Source organism: Aythya ferina (genome assembly GCF_964211825.1).
Source record: "Aythya ferina genome assembly, chromosome: 12".
In the NCBI taxonomy this organism is placed as follows: Eukaryota; Metazoa; Chordata; class Aves; order Anseriformes; family Anatidae; genus Aythya; species Aythya ferina.
Window position 1 is genome coordinate 13,697,050 of NC_140308.1, and position 20,945 is coordinate 13,717,994.

General features: G+C 47.8%; 1 protein-coding gene across 2 annotated transcripts in view; it reads right to left on the bottom strand.

Annotated features, from left to right (window-relative positions):
• The window catches only part of NECAB2 (N-terminal EF-hand calcium binding protein 2), a gene marked incomplete at its 5' end in the record, with an annotated part of 58,420 nt that extends 48,343 nt beyond the window's left edge, over window positions 1-10,077 (bottom strand). The window contains 2 exons of one of the 2 annotated variants that reach the window (XM_084533563.1): window positions 2,508-2,532; window positions 9,883-10,077. In XM_084533563.1, coding sequence (XP_084389689.1) covers window positions 2,508-2,532; window positions 9,883-10,077 — 220 coding nt within the window. The remainder of the gene's footprint in view (window positions 1-2,507; window positions 2,533-9,882) is intronic. The other variant, XM_084533564.1, reaches the window with a different exon arrangement.
• Between the last annotated feature and the right edge of the window lie 10,868 nt (window positions 10,078-20,945).

Here is a 20,945-nt window from a genome sequence, read left to right on the forward strand (position 1 = left end):
AACCACGCTCTGGCCAGCAATGAAGCTGGAGGCTGACTGCACCAAAAGGAATGGGAATAGAAGCCAATATACAGAAAACTCCTTCCTCAGAAGTCTCCTGGCTTTGTGAACAGCACAGGAATGTATCACGTTTAGCATCTCTCTCCTTGAAGCACCCTTGTAAGGTGGGGACATGTCACACACTAATATTACACGTTTAAATTATTCATTTTAACACCAGTTTCTTCTTTCCTACTAGCTGTTTGCATGTCTTTGTCTTCTATACACTGACTCTGCATCCAGCTGTGATGCTGGAGCTGATGAAGCACGAGGTGGGCTCCCCAGAGCCTGAGCTACCTCCCCAGACCATATTGCAATGCCTAATGCACCTCTGAACTCAATGTTTTTTTAAAATATACTAAGGTGGGAGATGCCTCTGACATCAGCCAGCCCCAGGGAGGCTTACAATGGCAGCAAGAGAAGGCTGCAGACCTCAGCAAAGCGACTGGGTGCTGGGACATCATCCCACCCCCATTACACTCACAGCACTAACAGTGACCAGGTGGCAGATACGTCACTGGAGACCCGCATTTGTTGTAATATTCTGTGATCTAGACAAGAAATGCTCCATTTCTGAGCCATGCAAGCATCCCTGTCTGATGCTCAGGCAAACAGCACCCAGGGGAGCACCCGTGTTGGGGTGAACAGATGCTTGGATGCTCAGCATCCCCAAAACTGCATCTCCCTGCTGAGCCAGAAGTTCTTCTCCACTACACGGTGTGCCCCATATTTCTGCAGCAGATGTTGCAGATGGCAAGCAATAAGCTGGAAATCAAGGGAAGTATTAACAGTTGTTTTTTTTCCTCCTGTTGTGTGAAACGCTTATTACCAAAGCTGTCTCGCCACGTATGCAGGCTCCCTCACTCCACACATGGGTTTACATGGGGAAAACCTGCTGAAAAGCGGCATTGGGTACATCTGCTGGGCAGGGCAGCCCATGCAAGTCACCATGGAGGGGCATTTCAGAGCTGAGGGTAGCTGATGGACTCCCCAGGGTCAGCTCTGGGGTGCTAATCTCTGCCTCTTTGCCCAAACCCAAACTCCCTCCGGTCGGATGAGCAGGACAAGAAAATGCTTTTAAGCACTAGGCTGCATCTGAGCAGCTCGCTGTCTGCCTTCCCCACACAGCCCAAGCAATCCCACCTGTTATCTGTGGTTCACTTGCTCGAACCTTACAAAGGGAGAAGCATCCGGGTACCTCGTCCTTCTTTGACTTGGTAAAAGAGCCAAGACAAAACATTGCACTCTGAGTTCTGGTTCTCCAGTCCTATCACAGCTGTTATAAATTGAACTGTGTCTAAAATAAAAGCACAGCATCGTTTGGCTGAGCTTGAAAAGCAGCCACTGGAAATAACTGCATCAAGACTGGTATGTTAAGACGCATCCTTTTGAGCTGTGTTCAGCAGAGTAACATTTTTATTATTTTTTATTCCAGTAATAAATCACTGCAACAGTTAAGTGCTCAGGAGGCCGTGAAGTATGGCAGCGTGGGTGGCAAGAGCAGAAGTTCATTTTTCCCTGCAAGCATCACTTAGGGTGCTCCCCCCATGTCAGCCCCCTCAGCATCTCCTTGTACTGTGTTATTGCTCAGCTTAGTCGAGTAATACATTTCAGGATCTTATTGTGGTGTCAGGGCATTGACTGCTTACAGGCCAGTGGCAGCGATAGTCCTTACCAGCTCTTTCTGAAATCGAGTGTCTCCTGTTTAAATCTGGTAGGGGAAAAACCCTGCTCCCCTCCGTGCTCCTTGCACAGCCTCCCACACATCCCCCTGCAAACACACACGGTCTCAATGTATATTTGATTTTCTCATTGTGCAAAAGGGAAAGAATAGAGACAGGCCCTCGGGATTTAGCTAGGAGCGGGGCTGAATGGGACCCCACTGCCTGTTTTTCCTGTAGCCATATTATCTCACAGCAAACCCACTCTTTCCTTTCTCGATGCCAAACCATTTAATGGAGACATCTCTGTGCTATTCCCCATCCTAGGGCAAGACCAGGCTTCAGCTAAGTTGTTCAGGTTTCAACAGGCATAAACCAAAAATAAACATAAATGCATACTGCCCCTTGATGTGTGTGCCCAGTCCAACAGGAACCAAACTACAAATTTTCACAGGTTAGGCCCATTTTACAAAGCTACTCCAAGATTACAAAGAGAAGGATCCTCGTTTATCACTTAGCTGTGATTTAGTTTTTCAGATGTTCTTTTCAGGCTTGTAAAGCTGCCCCAAATTTGGCAGATATCGCCATGCAGACTTGCACACTAGTATCACGTCTGCTCTAAGAATACCTCAGCCAAAGAAATGACAAAATCTCTTCCAAAGCTTAAACGGCATCAGTGTCAGACCCAGGAAACCAAACGGCATTTAAACAGTTGGATGTTACCATCTGGGGAAAAAAATAATAATGACAGAAGTTAAATGGAAAAAAAAAAAAAAAAAAAAGCAAAATGTGAATGTTCAGACTTACCATTTTTGTCAGCTCTTCTGAAAATCTAGAATTGAAAGAGAAAGAGAGGAGTGTTTACTATGTGGGTCAGCTGGAAGGGTTTGTGGTTGCAGTTAAGCCCCCTCCTCCCCCCAAGCCATCTCAAATGCTTTGTGGAGCCCACCCCTTTCAAGACCCAGCCCCTGGCCCCATAAAATGGTCAACCACCACCTAGGGACAGTATCGGCACGGTCAGCTTTGGAAATAATCAGTGGGTGCTCCAGCAGTTCATTCATTTCCCATCCCCTTTGCAGAAGAAAGCCAAAAGCATAGGTCCAACACACACACAGTGACACCAGCAGCACAGCCAATTTCTCTAGCATCAATAATATCTCTTAAACCAAGTGTCAGAGTTCTGCACTTCTCAAATTATTTACCTGGCTTTTATTTATTTTATTTTTTTAAGCAAGTTTCCTGCATGAGAAGGAGATTATACTTTGGCTTAAAACTACTGTGTGGAGGAACAGCCCAGAGAGAAGAACCATATAGACTTTTCAGAAGGAAAAACTGCAAGAAGGTGTAGTACAGTGGAATTTGCCAGGGAAGAAGGCAGCAAAAACAACTGCTGCATTTCTTACTAGTCTAATCTTAGGACGAGTCCCCTGACACAACACGATTAACAGCAAAAGCCTTGTGCAAGGGCTGAGATCTTACAGGCTGCTGCTAAAAATGGCTGCTAGTGCAAGCTTGGCCGTAAATTACTGAAAAATTAAGATGCTCATAAATTGGACAGAAAAGGAAAAACTTTATTATCATCTCTTCAGACCTGACCCTATTAATTTGAGCCAGAGCAGAGATTTTTGGCTGCACAAAGAAAATTCCCTGCAGAGGGAATAAAAGCACCAGCAGGACAGATCAGAGGCAGCCGTAAAATGCAATCTCTTCTTTTCTGGGTCATAGAATCACTCCAAAAAAAAAAAAAAAAAGCCAGAGAAGAAACTGCTGTGCACAAGAAACCCAAGAGACAAATTGCATTGCAGAATGTGCTAGTTAAACGAGTATGGTTTAATTAAGCAACATTAATCATTCTTTTGCCAGAAGCCCTAGGCTGGACAGGGCAAGGCCGAAGCTGTACTTTCTGGCACACTTGGGCAGGAGCAGATGCCCTCTGCTTGAGGCACGTGGTGGAAGCAGCTGGGTGCCAGCCTTCAGGAGAGCCCTAAGAGCCCTACAAGGGTTAGGGCTTGTCACCACAGCTCTTGGGCTGCCCATTTCCGAGAACAGCTAGAAGTCCAGGGGGAAAATCCTACCTGTCCCCACGCTTATGGACCTCATTGAGATTAGAAAGACCAGTCATGGCTTGTCTATGGGATGGAAGAATAAAGAATCCTTCTTTAGGGCTGGGCAAGCAGGACCTCAGGCATTCCCAGGGTTTTGGCACACATCACTCGGCCATGAGCACTATGCCCTGCCTGGACTGTGAAACATTCCTCTTTTCCAGGCTTGGACACCCCATTTCCTCACTCCCAGTGAACACCTCCAGACAAGGCACTTTGCTTTCTGGATGCTGATTATTTCAGGGTTTTCTATTTCATCGCCACATCCTTTTGTTACTGCTCCCACTGCTCGGAGACAAAGGCATTACATAAATTCTAACACAGAAGCAGCAACGTCTATTTTAAGGTGCTGTGGGAGATCACCACCCCGCTAAGCACAACAGTCAGAGGGAGAAAAGGAAAGCAAGAACAAAAGTAAAACATGGCTTAAAGTGGGAGAACAGCTCAACCCATGGTGCTGTGTCCTGTGGAGCCACCAACCTTGCAATGAACTCTTGGAGAAAGAGGGGAAAAAAAAAAATAATATATATAAAGTTGTCTACTAACAGGGAATCAGCCTGGCTGTAAGTTGATGTGCTAAACTACATCTAAGGCAAAAGCACCAAGATTTCATGGCCAAACCTGTTAAGGGAGGACCACATCAGCTACCAAGCTTTATCTACAGGACCAAACTGTTCAGCTTTTACTGTAAATGAACAAGATTTATTCTTCCAGCTTAATTGGACTACGAAAATTTTACACGCACAAAAATTAAAATAGGACACGAGGAGAGAAAGCAATTTAAGACAAAGCCATCTGTCAACACAGGCAGGCAGCATCAAGGTATGAATGAACATCGGGAGGCTGATAAAGATATAACACGCTCTGTGATAGCTTGCTGGTGCTGCCAAAAATGCTGCTTCTGTGAAGACACCATATTTACACTAAAGGGCAAAACTAAAACAAGCAGCAGCACCCAGTGACCCCATTGGTGCAGTTTTTTGCCCAGCAATTAAGTTGCTCAGACTCAGTGGAGCAGCAGCAGCACCACCGCCGAGCCTGGCCCAGATTGCTCTTTCTGCTCCATCGCCCCCACTTCTCCCATCGCTGGGGTAATGCACTGCTTGCAGGTGGTCAACAAGAAATGATCCAGTCCCAAATCTACTACACCAGGCATCCCCTCATCAGCCGTGCTTTAGATCTATTAAGCAAGGCTTCTGTAGCACAAGCTACATTGCATGGTGAGGAATCCCATAACATGGGCCAGATTAGCCCATGTTATAGGATTTACTCCTGCAATGCACGCAGAGCTCTGTCTGCAGCATGCTTCGTCCATTTCCGAGCTGTTTAGATGGATAAAAACCCTACAAGATTTTGAGGCAGCAGCATCTTTCAGGAGTTCCTATGGCTGTCTTTATTTCTACTCTGCTCTCAACTGGCTACTGCAGATATCTGGCAGAAGTAAGCAATTCAAGCTGCTGGTGGTAATAATAAACTTGAAGTAAAATTGATGGTTTCAGATTTAAACATTCAGCTCTGCCTTCTCTGAGCTCTTGGATTAGAAAAAGCTACACTGGAGGCTACTTGAGGGAGGTTTTCTTGGCAATTTTATTAAATTCACACACAGGCACTCCCCTAACAAGCCCAGGAATTATTACAGGGTTTGTAGAGTTTATTATTCCTTCAGCAGGTTAATATGCTGTTGATTTAAAATAAAGAGTGCAGCTGAGCTAGAATTCTGTTTTCCCTGATAATCTCAGTGCAGAATCGAGCACGAACAGGATCCAAGCCTCCTTGGAGAGGTAAACCTACGGATGAGAGAGCATCCAGACACCCAGAGAGATGTAAAAGCCTGATTAATTTTTTCACCATGCTCCCACACCCCTGTTCTTCCTTTCTGTTCCCTTCCCTACAGGTCTTGACGCCTCATTCGGAGCTGAGGCAAGGTCTTACATCCTCATGGAAGGAAATTCCTCTCCAACAGCCTCTGTGTTGCTCCCAGGCTTTTTTACATCCACAAGAAGAGCAGCTAACACCATTTTCACTTCTCCCTCTTACCTCCTCCTTTGTGTTTACCACCTAGCTTCATAAATCAAAGTTACAAAAGAGGGGCAGGAGCTGCTGCTGATGTTATCAGATATCCAGCACTGGATGCTACTTCTGCACTAGGGCTGCACTAGAAATGGCATTGTTGACAAAACAGTCAGAAAACGATGCCAATTTGGGAGTCTACATCTGGAAACACACACCTGGCACAAGCCTGGTATGTATTATCTTGGTATGTACTATCCAAACACCTTGAATGGGGCCAAAGTGTAAATCAGCTCTGGCTACGTAAGTGAGGGCGGAAGAGGAGAGCTGGGTTTGAAGCAGTCTTTATGACCTTGCTGGAGAAAGAAGGGGACAGATGAGGGTCAGAATTAGTTCTCAGTGAACCTCTCCAAGAAATAGCTTCACCTGACCTGAAAGCAATGGCGTTGCTTTCCTCAGGGGCTTTTAAATTAAAACCTAAAAGTGCTGGCCACAAGACATTCAGTCACCGCTGGTGAAGCCAGGGGGGACACGAGCTCTTTCCAGCAGAAATCAGAAGGGGCAGCTCAGTGATGCTGCCCAGCCCTGACACCCGCTGTGGGTCACACTGTTACCAGTGCTGGTTTCCACTGGAAAGGCAGGAAGAGATGAGTAAGAGCAGTCTGTAAATAAGAACCGAAGTACTCCCAGACAGAGCAATACCTGTCTAGACGTTTCCCACGCCTTGGGAGCCAAAAACCTCAGCTCTATATTGTATGTACGTGTATACTTATTCACACACAGCAAATAAGATCTGATATAGGTTTTTCCAACCTCCAACCCATGTTTTCCATTTTATCAGTCTTAGGATATTTGCGGATTTGTTCTGGACTAGAAAAACCCATGTGTGGTTACGGTGGCACGAGTAGCACCGTGGCAATGTCAGCTTCCTCTCAAAAGGGGTTTCGTCCTCGTGAAGCAGGACAGAAGCTCCGAGTCCATGGAGAACATCTTCAAGCAGCCCAGAAAGCTGGTGCAGACCACAGCATCACTGTGGTCTTGTCTCAGAAGCTGGGGACAGACCCCAGCAATCCACACGCTGCAAATCCAGAGCATTTGGTTCTTGTGGATGGGGCAGCCACGTGTGATCCCGACGTGGGATGCAAACACCCAGGGACAATCACCCGTGAGTGAGATTGGGATGGGGACGGACCCAAGGACACTATATGAGCTCCCCACTAAACACAACCTCATCTTTATCCACCACCACCCTTGAAGAACATTTGCCACTCCTGGTTTTACTTGCCGCCTGCTTTAGGAAGTGCTGAGGACTTATATTATCTTCTCCATTAGTTTGTTACTAGGCTTTTGTTAATCTGCAGTTTTATCTATTTTTGCACTTGGAAATCTATGACTTCAAGCTGAACTATTAAACCTTTTTTATTTTTATTTTTTAAACATTCACCTGAAAGGACACAAGCAAAAGAAAAATGCTGAAGTAGCCCTAAGCTAGGATTCATCCTCCAAGCTGACAGCAGAAGACATCAGACCCTCTCTTCTCCTTCTTCCTCAGCCCTTCCTTTCACCCCACAACATCCCAGTTCTGTTTCTTTGGTGCAAAGGGAGAAGGAAACTTCCACTGAGCATCAGTCTTCCCCATGGTCCAGAGGAATCAGAACAAATTCTTTGGAGTTGCTCAAGTCAGAAGAAAGCCGGAACAGATGAGGAAGAAGTGACAAAGGTACCACTAGTACCAGCTCCATCTTACCCACTTCATAACCAAAACCAAGCTTAATCCACCTTCCCCAGCCCTGATGAACCACCTGCAGAGCACCCCCAGCTGATGTGGATGCTGATTAAGCCACAAAATCTCCCAGGTCTTTACTCCAGCCCTCGAGGAGTGACACAGCCCTGGAGCAGGGACCTGCTGCCTCCTGAGCACATCCATGTAGCACAGGAGCAGGAATGGGTTAATTGGAAAAATCTGCTCTCATCCCTGATGGTTCAAGCATGATCTTTGTTACTTTCCTGCTAATGTGTGAAAATTAACCTAAATGCACATTCCCCAGGTTGTTCACTCTATGTATTAAAGCAGGCTCTCACAGTGTGTTTGAAGAGCCTGTTACAATAAAGCCACTGCTTAAATTGCAGTTTCTATTGTAACAGAAGAAAAGGGAGAAACGGGATCTAAGGGAGGAGAAGGAAAAAGAAAGAAACCTCAAACCTAACACTCTCAGCAGCCATTTCTACTTTCAGCAGGTGTAAAGGGGCTCTGAGTCCCACTGTGAACAGGAAAAAGGCTCAGGAGCTTATTGAACTAATACTGCCAATGGTTCATGGCTCATTTTCCCAGCTCAAACCTCAAAGTGTAAAGCAAGCAAAACAAACAAACAAAAAAATCTATTTAAAGAAAGTAAAGTTGAACAGCTAAAGTACCATTTTGCTGGAAATACCGTTCTAACTCGGGAGTCTCTAGGTATAAAGCTAACGTTGCTTCCCCATTGCATTCATGCTCTGAAGCCCAGAGTGGTGTAAGATTTCAGCAATCTCAGGACAGGAGGGGAAAAAAAGCTCCCATAGAAGACCCAAGGATATTAGTTACATATCTCCTTTCAGCTTCTCCTTGCAGCAGCATTTCCCTGCAGCCACCCAGCCCCGCTTCACCAGCACGGCCATCCATCAGGCTCTGCTCTCCGAGCTGCTTTTGGCAGCTCAAGAAACACTCAAATTGGTTCATTCAGGGATCTGAAACGCCTGTCACATGTGTAACGAGGTTCAGCCTCGCTAGCCCATGCTGGGGATGCAGAAAAGAACTCAGTGAATTGCTGAGAAAGCGCCAAGGGTTCACCTGGCAGAGATACACCTGCCTAAGAGGGGCTGGGGGAGAGCACGAGCTGTCCTTTACTACACCCCATGCCTCGGTGGCTTATTTTTGCATTCACTACGTTTTATTTTTAAAGCTAGGCGACAGCAAAGCTGAGGGTGCCTGTGTTTAATTACTAGATGCTGCATTCGGAAAGGCTGTGTAATTACTCCATTGCACTCCGGCTGATTCCCCCCCCAGTCTCCTAGTTCATTTGTGTGCAAATAGCCTCATTAGCCCCCAAATCAGAAAGTCCATAAATATCACAGCAGAGGCACCAGCCACCCCGCTGTGTACCCCCCAGACCTGGGAAAAGGAGCCCCGGGTCCAAGTCCCTTGCAGGCAGCCGGGACCATGCTGCAGCCCTGCTAGGCATTAGGGTGCAGGATCTGAGGTGCACCCCATGCCCAGGGAGCCTGGGGGATCCCTGCTGCAAGGCTGGGGGCATTTGTAGGATCTGAGTCCTGCATCCCCATCATGCTGAGCTGACACCAGGATTAAGGACCCAGGGTGCATCCCCAGGTGGCCCAGGGGCTGTAGGACTGAGGATGCAAGGCATGGGGTGCACCCCCATGCTCAAAGAAAAGGGAGGGTGCAGGACCCAGCATGCACCCCCAGACCCCGTTAATGTGAGGGATGCACAGCAAGGGGTTACAGGATTCGGGCTTCACCCCCATCCTCAGCCAGCCCACGGGGTGCAGAACCCGGGGAACAATCCTGATCCCCAATCCCAAACTGTTCACGGAGTGCAGGATCCAAGGAAATGGATGCAGGACCCCAAGCCCAGCCAGATTGGGGGTGCAGGTCCCAGGTAATGAGATGCAGGACCCGGGAGGTGGGGTGCAGGACCCCTTGCCCAGCTGGTCCAGGAAATGCAGGACCGAGGCTCTCCCTACCCCTAATCATCCCGAGGTGTACAGGGCAAGGGGATGCGGGATGTACCCCAAATCTCCAACCAACTGGGGACGTGGGACCCAGGGAAAAACCCTGGTGCCAAACCGGTCTTTGGGGTGCAGGATCCGGTCGGGGAGGATGTGGGGGGATGCAGGAGGATGTGCACTCCCATGCCCAAACCGAGCTTGGGGTTGCAGGACCCATGCAAAGGGGACTCCGGAGCCGGGGAGGGATGCAGCGGGACTTGGGGTAAGGGACAGCGGCGGCGATGTGGGATGCGGGTGGCTGGGCAAATACCCCCTCCCCCGAGCCGAGGGGCTGCAGGAGCACTCACATCGAGGATGACGGAGGTGCCCTTCCTCTGCGAAGAGGCTCCGGGGGTGAGCAGCTCCTTGTCGGCGACGCCCTTGTCGCTCATCCTGGCCACCACCCAGCGCAGGAGCCCGTCCAGCCCGCGCAGCGCCGGCGGAGGTTTGCGCAGCAGCCTGTGCACGCCGGCCCGGCACGACCGCGCTGCCTGCTCGCACATCGCTCAGCCCGGCCTCATGCCGGAGCTGGGACTCCCTCCCCCTCCTCCTCCTCCTCCTCCTCCTCTTCCTCCTCCTCCGCACCGCGGGCGGGGGCGGGCTCCCCGCTCCTTTCCCTGCCCTGCCCGAAGAGGGGGGGAATTTGGGGGTGGGGGAGGTCACCCCATCCCCCTACAGCCCTCACCCCTTCCCCAACGCAAAGCATCCTTTCAGTTTTTATTATTATTAATAATAATAATATTATTATTAGGCTAAAAGGAGTGTTCTTACAGCATGGCTGTAGCCCGCCTAAATTTTAGCAGCTCTTTGTAAGGACAGCAGACCTGAGAAGTCTTGCTGGTAAATAAAATGTGGCCCCGACCCCATACCACCAAAAGCCCCTGTAGGATGAATCAGTTTGGCTACTGCAGCATTTATGGCTACAGAGCTACCCACGGCACTCAGCTGGACAAAGATGCTAACCCCACAACTCCATGCTGGGAGGATATTCACTGTGATAGCAATATGCGTGTGTTCATCTGCACAGGTCAAGATCCCTTCTTTCAGCCAAGAAACCACCTTGCCCAAATGCCACTCGATCACTTCATCTCCCCCTCCACGCCCAAGTTCCCCCCAGTTTGAGCTGGGACCTGGCAGCAGACTGCTCTTTGCCATGAAGATTCATAACTCAGCTTGGAAGTCTGGGGCTGTTTCCGGGGCTTTCACCCAAATCATTTCTCATTAACGTCAAACCCAGCTCTACCTCATTTAAATTCTTATTTTTCTTCTTAAGTAGATCTAGACAGGAGACTTTTCAGACACTCAGAGCAGGGGGAAGTCAGCCCCAAGCCCGGGCACTCAAGGGCTAGAGGAGCTGGCAGGGGGCAGAGGAACAGGTGGAGAGAAGTGAGGGCAGAAAGCACCAATAAATCCTGGCAGAGGGTGCTGGCAAAGCTCCAGACTAGAGGCCACCTGGCACATGCAGGGACTCCTCTAAAAGAAGGTCCAAGGCAGAGCAGAGGCTGTGCCAGACCCCTGTGCACAGGCAGCTTTCATCCCCGGTTTGGATTCTGTCTTTCCCCCTGCCCCTCTCTGCACCACCGGGAGTTTTAGTTAATTAAAACCTTCCAGCAGGCAGGTCCCACGGCCTCGCTCGGTGCAAAATATCCTAATGACTGCTGGAGTGGGCTTGATCTGGCTGCTCAATGGAGGGAGGGGGAAGGAGTGACCCTGTTGCTTGGGGGCAGCGGGGGGAGCTCAGCAGAGCAGCACTGTCCACCCTGCAAAGGTCCAGGCATGAAGCTGGAGCCCGAGGTGCTCCTTTAGCCCCTGAACTGATTTATGGTGAGTGCAGAGTATCGATAAGACTACAGTGCAATGGAAAGGTGAACATTTATGACACGGTTATGCTCATGACCAAAGAAACCAAACAACCCAATAAACTCTTCCAAAGCACTGTTCTCACTCAGATATCACCTCCTGCAACAGGACCAGTGCAGCAGCTGAGATGGGAAGCAGCTGGATTTATCCCAAGATGTGGGATAAGTCCAAAAAAGTTTTTTTTGAGAATTTGCTCAGCCCACCCAAGGCACCAGGTTGCTGCAGGTGGAGCCCAAACACAGTGCAGGAGCTCAGGTTGTGCTGGTGTTATTCCTAAAGGCAACCCACAGACCTCTTTGAAGCTTCTTAAATTATATAAAATACATAGATTAGCTGGACTAACCTAATGACTGAACAAAATTCCTGCAGCACCAGGAGATCCTACTTCTCATATCCCAGACTCCCTCAGAGCTCTGGGGTGTTTCTCCAGAGCAGTACAAATAATTACCATCATAAGAAAAAAAATTAAAAAAAAAAAAAAAAGTAAAAATTCATTTAAATTTCAAATATATTTGTACGTTATATTTTGAAATAAGTTGCTTTTTTGTTTTATTTTGTTTTATTTCAAGGTGAAGGGATGGAAGCAAACAAAGAGGATTTCTAGCAGGAAGGCAAAAAGCCTGCAGCTGAGCAGTAGGGAAATTTCTCCTACTGGGGGCTGTGAAATAAATTAGTCTTTTTTTTTCCACACTGCTTTGAGTATTAAGGGAGCATTACACAGCTTTGTTACTCTGGTAATTGAGAAAATTAGCATTTAACAGCAAAACTAATTGCCCTTGCTTAAAGTTGCAGGCCACTGACTTGCTAGAGCTTGTAATTGTTTCGTTGTAGGCAATAAATATTTCAGCATTATTCCTGCAAGTTTATTACTTATGATAACATTCACATAAAGCAGAGCAAAATATTTTCCCATCAACATGTAATTTATGCCAGAACTATCAAAAACCCTTGGAAAAAATGAATCCATTCTTGATGATCTTTCAGTTACCCCCTGCTTCTCATGCCTGTTACACCTGATATGGGATCATATATAACAGTAGAAAAAGCAAAGAAAGAAGGATTGTGGACTATAAAATTGATAGCTTTACATAAGCCTGTGTGTGGTCACGAACACCAATTAAAAAACCCATTGGAGTTATTACATCCAAATAAATTACTACCTTTTTATAACTGACCTCATGTGTTTTCTAGCCTGTCCCTAGTGCAACATAAACCCGTTAATTTACACCATTTTAATATAATCCCTGTAATTTAATGTGTTTCACCACAAGACATCAACAGGCCTGTGTGGCAGCTATGGCTTTCCCACCCCAAAGGGCAGCTCTGGATATTTTTAGCAGCGTCTCCACTAAGTGACCCTCAATCCATCGATAAGGATCCCCTCTGTCACATCCTTGCACGGCACCGCAAGGACATCTAGTGCTGAGCGCTGATGCTGCACAGACAGACTGGGTTGGGGTGAGGAACCTTTTCTTGGATTTTTTTGTCCATGCAGCAACACAAAGTCTCCATGGGGGCAGTTTTAGGATCTTTCCCCAGCCTAAATCGCACATGGGGCGATGCAGTGGGGCTGATGGCAATGGGAGATCCGTGTCCTCACCTGCTTGCAGTGCCCACCTTCCTCTTTCTGGAGGTGTTTTGGGATCATCCCAAAGCCCAGCACAAATCCAGCAGCAGCTGAAAGTGATTTCTGAGGTTGGAGGTGGCCGCAGAGCAGAAGAAATGCATCTAATTGTGCTTACATACAATCTGTCTGTACCCAAACTCACATATTAAAGCTGCTTGGGCAATGCAAGTGGGGCTATTCCTGAGAAATAAGGTATTTCTGAGGTTAATCTGAGACACCTGCAGCTGGGGCAGGTGGACAATGAAGATTTCAAAACCATCTTGCAGCGATATAAAGTCAGAGTCTTGCTGGCTAACACACAGGTGTATCAGTCAACCCCACTCAGAAGATTTAGTATAATATTCATTGCAGTGCTGGTGTGCCCTGCAGTCATGAGAGGGAGCTGTGCTCCTGCAGAGGCTGTGTGTCCATCCCTGCGGTGCTGGGCTGCTCAGGACGGACACATGGACAGGAACCCACCAAGCTGGGCAGCAATGAAACTGCTCTGCAGCTCTCGGTGCTTCAGGAGCCCGCTTAGGCTGCGTGGGATTTGGGCAAAGAGCCCATTTTTTGGTTTGAGGGGGGCGAGGAGGGCAGAAATCAGCAACAACAACAACAACAAAATATGGCCGGGCTTAAAACCAAGATAAAAACGTGTATAGGTGCGGGTTGGGGTGACCCAGTCCTTCCAGTTCGTCTGGGCTGGCCCCAGGCACTTTGTGCAACTCACAGCCAAACGCTTCACTTCTCTTTGCAGACTGCTTATGCTTCTAGTGCTCCTTTTGCTTCTGTTTGAGGGCAGGTCCGACTTGTCAAAAAAAAATCAAAAAAGTCAAAATACTGAAAAAAAAGAAAAAACAAGGAAAAGTGTGTTTATGTTTCAAAAAACAAACATTGATTTAAGGAGTTTTTAATTAAATAAAACAGTATTTTTAAAGTTGTCTTTCCTTCTCTTTTTGGAAACTTATTAAAAACATAGGTATTGACAAAATTGTTACAAGTTTCTAAATAACTCCAGGAAAATTTTATGCTGTTACCTGCCCCTGCTCCCATCCCACTGCTGTCCCCCTCTGTTGGCCAAAACGCAGGATCCCAACTCTAACCTCACTGCCAGCTCCACCCCATCTCATGCACACAGGTTTTTATGCTTTTAATTAGGGTTTGAGTCACACCTTCAGAAGCCCCAAACTATTTCCTGGCAAAAACCTGCCCTGACAGCGTTCCCACCCCATGCAAGTCTAGATTGGTGCTTTGGTTTTTGCAAGACATCTGGTAATCTCCTTGAAGACGTGTCTGCACAGCCTGTGCCCAGGTAATTACATAACATGATGCCCAAAAACCCTGGCAGTGAACATCTCCACATCACCTCACTGCAAACACTGGGTGCATCTTGGCAAAGCCCCACTGGCTGTTCCTGCTGCTGGGTCACTGTGTGCAGCCATCAGCTCTGCAAAGCTTCTGGAAGATTATGGAAAAACAAAACAAACCATAAAAATAAATAAATAAATATTTTTATAACTCCAAATGGATAAAGGGATTCCCTTCATCTCTGGGGAATTTCAGAGGGAATTCCCCAATGCACAGAAGATGTAATATTTCACCTTTGTCCCTAGGTTTATAGCAAGCGACTCCACAAGCTCATCATAACCTTAAAACCCATTTGACCTCCAGCACACAGATTCTTGGTGCAACACTCCCCATCTCACCGCGTGTCCTTCATGCCTATGAAGCATTTCTAGCTATTTGTCTCAAACTTGTAAAAACAAAATGGACAGACTTGATGCTTTCAAGGGAGGTGGCTGCCTTTTGTACCGGAAAGTTGGTCATTTCTTTTGAGCCTTTTTTTTTTCTTTTTTTTTGGGGGGGGGGGATAGCCATAGGGGTAGTGCTGTCCTACTAAACCATTCCCTTATTCCCTTTTCCAGCCCTTGTTTATGGCTCTTATTCATGTTCTTTGGTGCTGGCAACCTCCAGGTGCTGGCAATCACAACAACCTTGATAGCAAAACTGTCTCCTACAACCCCTGCTGGAGACACCAGTGCTCTAGCAGGCTGCAGAAAGTACTGAATTGTCCATTTTTAAAACAAAATACAAAAACCTTAGCTGACAGAATAGCCTGGTGCTTTTCTAGGGCCACATGCCAAGAAGAGGTTCTCTGGATGACTTCTGGGGTTATGACAGCATAAAGTCATCATATGTCCACCCTCCTTCTGAAAGAATGGCTACGTGTGCTCAGTCTGTCGTGGAGGCTCACACGGCAATGTCCTGAACCCAGCTCCCCATACAACACGTTTCAGTCAGAGTCTGGCCCAGGACCAGCAGCAACCTTTCTAAAAGCATGGGCAGTGCCCTCCACCACTGACAGGCAGATTAGATACAGTGGCCAGGACGCTGTGATTGGGTCTGTTCCTTCAATAAATAAGCCAAGTTTTCTTTTAATCTTTGCTGAAATAAAAGTATGAGCTCACTTCAGGAAGTTTTTCAGTTTCCAGCTGTGCCACTGAGGTAAGCTGGCAGGCCTGGGGTGCACGGTCCCAGCCTGTGTAAATAGGCAGCAATAGAAACACAGAATTACGGCATCAGAGAGGTTGCAAAAGACCTTCTAGATCATCGGGCCAACCTGGCCTACCAAGACCCAGCACTAAACCACGTCCGTCAGTGCCACATCCACACGTCTCTTAAATACGTCCAGGGATGGGGACTCCTCCACTGCCCTGGGCAAGGGATCAATAAACACCCTGCCTGAATTAGCTCAAGGCTTTTCACCTATGCCCCGTGCTGAATAACCATTATGGAAGTTGTAGTGGGTTTACATGGCAAGGTTTTGGTAGCAGGGGGCTATACAGGTGGCTTCTGTGAGAAGAATCTAGAAGCTGCCCCGTGTTAGGTAAGGACCAGAGCCAAGCCAATAAGTGATGTTGTTTGCACCTCTGTGAGAACAGAGTTAAGAAAGGGAAAAAAAAAAAAAAAAAAAAAAAGAAACACAGCTACACAGCAGCTGGGAGAGTGAGAGGAGTGAGAAACAGCTCTGCAGGTGCCAAGGTCGGTGAAGAAGGAGGGGGAGAGGTGCTCCAGACCTCAGAGCAGAAGTCCCCTGTGGCCTGTGGTGAGGACCATGTGAAGCAGGCTGTCCCCCTGCAGCCCATGGAGTACCACAGTGGAGCATGGTTCCACACTGCAGCCCGTGGAGAAGACCACGGTGGAGCAGGTGGCCCTGCACCGACGGAGGCTGCCGCCTGTGGAGGACCCCTGCCGGAGCAGGCCCCAGGCCGGAGCTGCAGCCCATGAGGAGCCCATGCAGGAGCAGGGGGTTTTAGGGGGAGCTGCTGCCTGAGGGGGACGCAGGCTGGAGCAGTTTGCTCCTGGGGGACGGACCCTGTGGTACGGAGCCGTGTGGGAGCAGTTCTTGAAGAGCTGCTGCCTGTGGGCAGCCCACGCAGATCAGTTCAGCAAGGACGGCATCCCAGGGGAGGGACCCCACGGCACAGGGGATGAGAGTGACCGAGAAGGAGCGGTGGAGATGAAGCACTATAGACTGACCATAACCCCCATTCCCCCGCGCCGCTCGGGGGGGGGGAGGTGGAAAAGGGTGGATGAGGGGAAGGAATTTCTTTCCTTTGTTTCTCACTTCTCTAGGTTGTTAGTAATAGGCAATAAATCTTTCTATCTCCCTACTCCGAGTCTGTTTTGCCTGTCACAATAATTGTTGAGCTATCTCCCCATCCTCATCTCAACCCTTGAGCCTTTTGCATCGTATTTTTCTCCCCCTTTCCCTTTGAGGAGGGGGAGTGAGAGAGCAGCTGAGGTGGAGCTTGGCTGCCCACCTGAGTAAAAGCACCACAGAAGTAAAGTTCACAGTAAGGGAAATGGAGAGAATAGCTGGAAAGAAAAAAGGTGTGTGAAAAAAGGCTAAAAATTCAGCAGGGACCAGCCCGAGCTCTTCCCCTGGGGCTGGAGAGGAGAGGTTGGGCAGCAGTAGGAAAATGCGTTTTTAACAAAAAGCGAGGTCTTTTCCCAGCTCAATGTAATAATCTCACTCATGAATGTGCTGAACACCCTATATAAAGGAGAACAAGACCTGTAGAATGGAAACAGCCTTCAGAGTGTGTTCAGCTGCTGCAGGACAACGTGGGACACACCAGCACCCCTAAAATCCCCCAGCCCACCTATGATGAACCCCCGAGGACATTTGCTCAAACAGCTCATTTGATCCAGGCTCATCCTCTTTTGGCCTTTTACACTTTTGAAGGCTTTCCTTCATCTCCCCACTCTGAGCCTCCTGTTTGCTGAGCTGCTCTACAATACGTCAGAGCCTTCTTATCAGGCAGGGTGGCTGCTACCTGCTGCCTCTGTAAGGATTTCAAAGCCAAACTTGTCCGGCAGTCAGATTTCCTAGGGTGGACTGTTGATTGAAAATGTAATTCCCATTTATTATTTTAAGAGCAATCAGAAAAGAAACAAAAATAAATAAACCATGGTCAGATAGTGGTTTCGGGGCGTGATCAAATGCCTCAGGAGAAAGATATTTGGGGACGGCAAGGGGAATGACTTGATACAGATTCAAAGTTGTTGCAAACCACAGTTGAAGACAAGAGCCCTTTGAGAGCTAGGGAGGAACAAGAAGATCTGAGCTGAGAAATGGCATTGAGAAAGTGAGCCTGTTGAGTCTCCACCATTATGTGTTCAGTCAGCCTGGTTTGAATTTATTAAATTAAAGGCTGTCAGCATGAGGTAACCATCACCGGCAAACCACGTCTCCGTGCATGAATAGCTATGCTCTGACCTCAAACCTGAGTGATGCTGAATTTCCGTCAGCAAGAACCTGCTGTTACCCATTATGAAATGAAAGAACCTAGTCGTATGATTTGCAGGATCCATCCCATAATAGAATCACAGAATGGTTTGGGTTGGAAGGGACCTTAAGGATCATCTAATTCCAACTCCCTGCCATGGGCAGGGACACCTCCTGCCACACCAGGCTGCCCACAGCCCCATCCCGCCTGGTCCTGAACGTCTCCAGGGATGAGGCATCCACAGCTTCTCTGGGCAACCTGTGCCAGTGCCTCACCACCCTCAGAGTAAAGAATTTCTTCCTTATATCTAATCTAAATCTACCCTCTTTTAGTTTAAAGCCAGTACTCCTTGTCCTATCACTTTTATCCCTGATAAAATGTCCCCATCATCTGCTGCCTTAGACCAGCCCTGGTTTATGGGGACCAAGACAACCTTAAAAAAATAAATATCCCATCTCAGCAGTGACATTCCCATTCACCTCTTCCATGTGTTTTCTTGAACTCACATCTCTAGCCACCACCATTCTTGCTGGGCTTTTTCCATCTAATATAATCCTCAAAGTAAACGATTTATGAAATATTATCCCAATAAATCTGAGTGTTAGGGGATCAAAGGAAAATGGAAATTACATTTCTGTATGGAAAGTGCTTAACATTAGGTCCTTCAGCAGGCAGGAGCCATTGGTCCTTCCTGGCCCTGGGAAGAGGGAGGGTCTGGGGCTCAAACACTCAGCTCCTAGCAGAATGAGCACTTTTTTTCCTGTGCTTTTCCATTTCCTTTATCAGTGCACTATCCGAGGACCATTGGGACTACTCACATGATTTCAGGGGGAAAGACAGTTCATCCGTGATGACATTCGACCGGAGCAGCAACGTGTTGTTCCAGCTGGGGGGTTGCTTTCAAAGCCCAATCATTTTCTCGCGCACGCTCGGCTTGACGGCAGGAATCTGCTCCAGCAGAGCCGCGGCGCTTCCTCTCCAGTGAGCCATTTCCTGAAATTCGGATGGAGGGGAATCCATTATATTGTTTAAAGGCAAGGGAAGAAAGAAAGAAAAAAAAGGTTTTGTTGGAAATGGATGTAACAGAGAGCAAGGAAGGTCACAAGGGCCAGGCAGCCTGGGAACGAGCTGGTTCCAAGCCCTTGGATTTGCTCGCCTTTGTTTCGAGGTGAGAACATTTCTTTTTGCCAGGTCTCGTCCAGCTCTCCAGTGACGTCATATCCAGATTATTCAGTAGATGAGACCTTTGGAGTACTACAGCAGGCAGTGTTTGTTTATATAGCTTTATCTTTTTCTCAGACACCTGCTTCTGCATCTTCCTGAAAACAGTTTATTTATGTGTATTTATATTTTCAGGAACAGGAACTTACTTATGTTAGCCTCCAGATGACAGCCACACGACGTACATAATGGCATGTCCATCCGTCCAGAGCTCCTCAGAGTGGCCTTGGGCTGCCTTTTGCCAAGCCAAGAGGATCACGCATGGGGAGTGCTGGAGACCCACATCGCTCTCAGTGCTCCTTTCTTTAAAAGAATAAGGGTTTGTGTTAAAAGGATAGAAACCAAGGGGTGATGAAAGGGCTGGCTCATAGCAGCTCACCCCTGGTGCACCTAAAACCTACCACCTCTATGCAGTGCCCTGGGAAATCAGGAGCAGAAGTCAGCCACCTGCTTCACAGCATCCATTTGAAGCATTATAAATTTGGGATTTCCGTTTTCCCTTGGGGGGCAATGCCAGCCAAATTTGGGGAAGTTTGCTGAAAATTTTATTGAAAAAGGGGAAATGCTTTCTCAAATTCGCTCACCAGGTCTGTTGTTGGAGAGAGGCAGAAGATCAGATGGAGGCTTTGCCGTTCCTGTGGGGCCGCCTGCTGCCTGGCGTGCCCCTGGGGAACCACGGCCATGAGTGGACTCAGCACCACTCACTGGGGACTTTCTTTGCTTCTTAAAAACACGGTTTCATCAAAACCAGGATTATGCAGGCAAGAAAACAGATTTAGCAGAACACAAATCTGGAAGGGGAAACATTAGCCAAAAAAAGGGAACCAAAAGTCTGCTCCAAAATCCCAGAGGTCACAGCATTTCCCACGGTGTCAGAACACTGAGACTGAGACTCTGGCATAAATCCCAGATCAAACACTGGTTTTCTATTTTTATTGGAAATTTCCTCCATTTCTACTGGAAAGTTTCTGAAATTTCTTACTTCCATCTCTGTGTATGACAGAGGGAGTACTTTAAAGCTGTATTTTCCAGGTGGGAAAGCACTGAGCTGTATACTTCTTACTATAATGCATTTGATCAGGTCACTGTATTGCCTGGTGCCTGGTTTAACATGTTGCCTTAATTCAGCTTCCTAAGCCAGCTCAGTTGTATTCCAGCCAGCAAATCTGCTGCCAAGTTGTTCACACTCGTGAGAAATTTCCCTTTGCTCAAACTTTGCAAAAGTGCGGTATGGGGGATGCGGCATTTTTGCAGTCAGGTCACTTGGGATGGCGTGAATCACGTGTAATCCATTCATACCAAACAATTCCCTCTCCCAGCTCCTGTGCCTCGTTGCTCATTAGTCACCTTAATTCCCTGGGCAGCTGCCAGAGATGCTGTGATGAGGGCAGCCTTTACAGGAAAGCTGATAGAGCAGCCCCTGAGAAGAGGAGTTTGGCAAACAGGTGCTGGAAAGGGCTCAAGGAAAACTTTGATTGCAGCATTTGGGCTTACAATCAGGGGAAGCTTGTGGACATGAGCTATTTTTAAGCGACTTCTGGCTAGAGGCTGTACAGAAATGGCACATTCCATGGTGGCTGTGCAAGGTTCAGCCCCAAAGGGGAGATCAGGCACAGAGGAGCACACGAGCGGTGCCCGGGGCATGCATCGCCCTGCCAAGCTGTGCAGAAAGCACAAAATCCCCTTAGCCTCGAGCTACAGCACATCAGCATCTGCTGCAGCCAGCTTGTTTCCCAGGCTGTGGTTTGATAGAGCAGCAAATCCAGCCCTGGCATCCCAATGAGCAGATTAAAATAAATAATTACCAAAAAGAAAATAAAACGCAGCTGCACAGCACAAGGGATTCACATGGTATAAACTTGCCACTAGTTCATATTTGCTTAGAAACAAC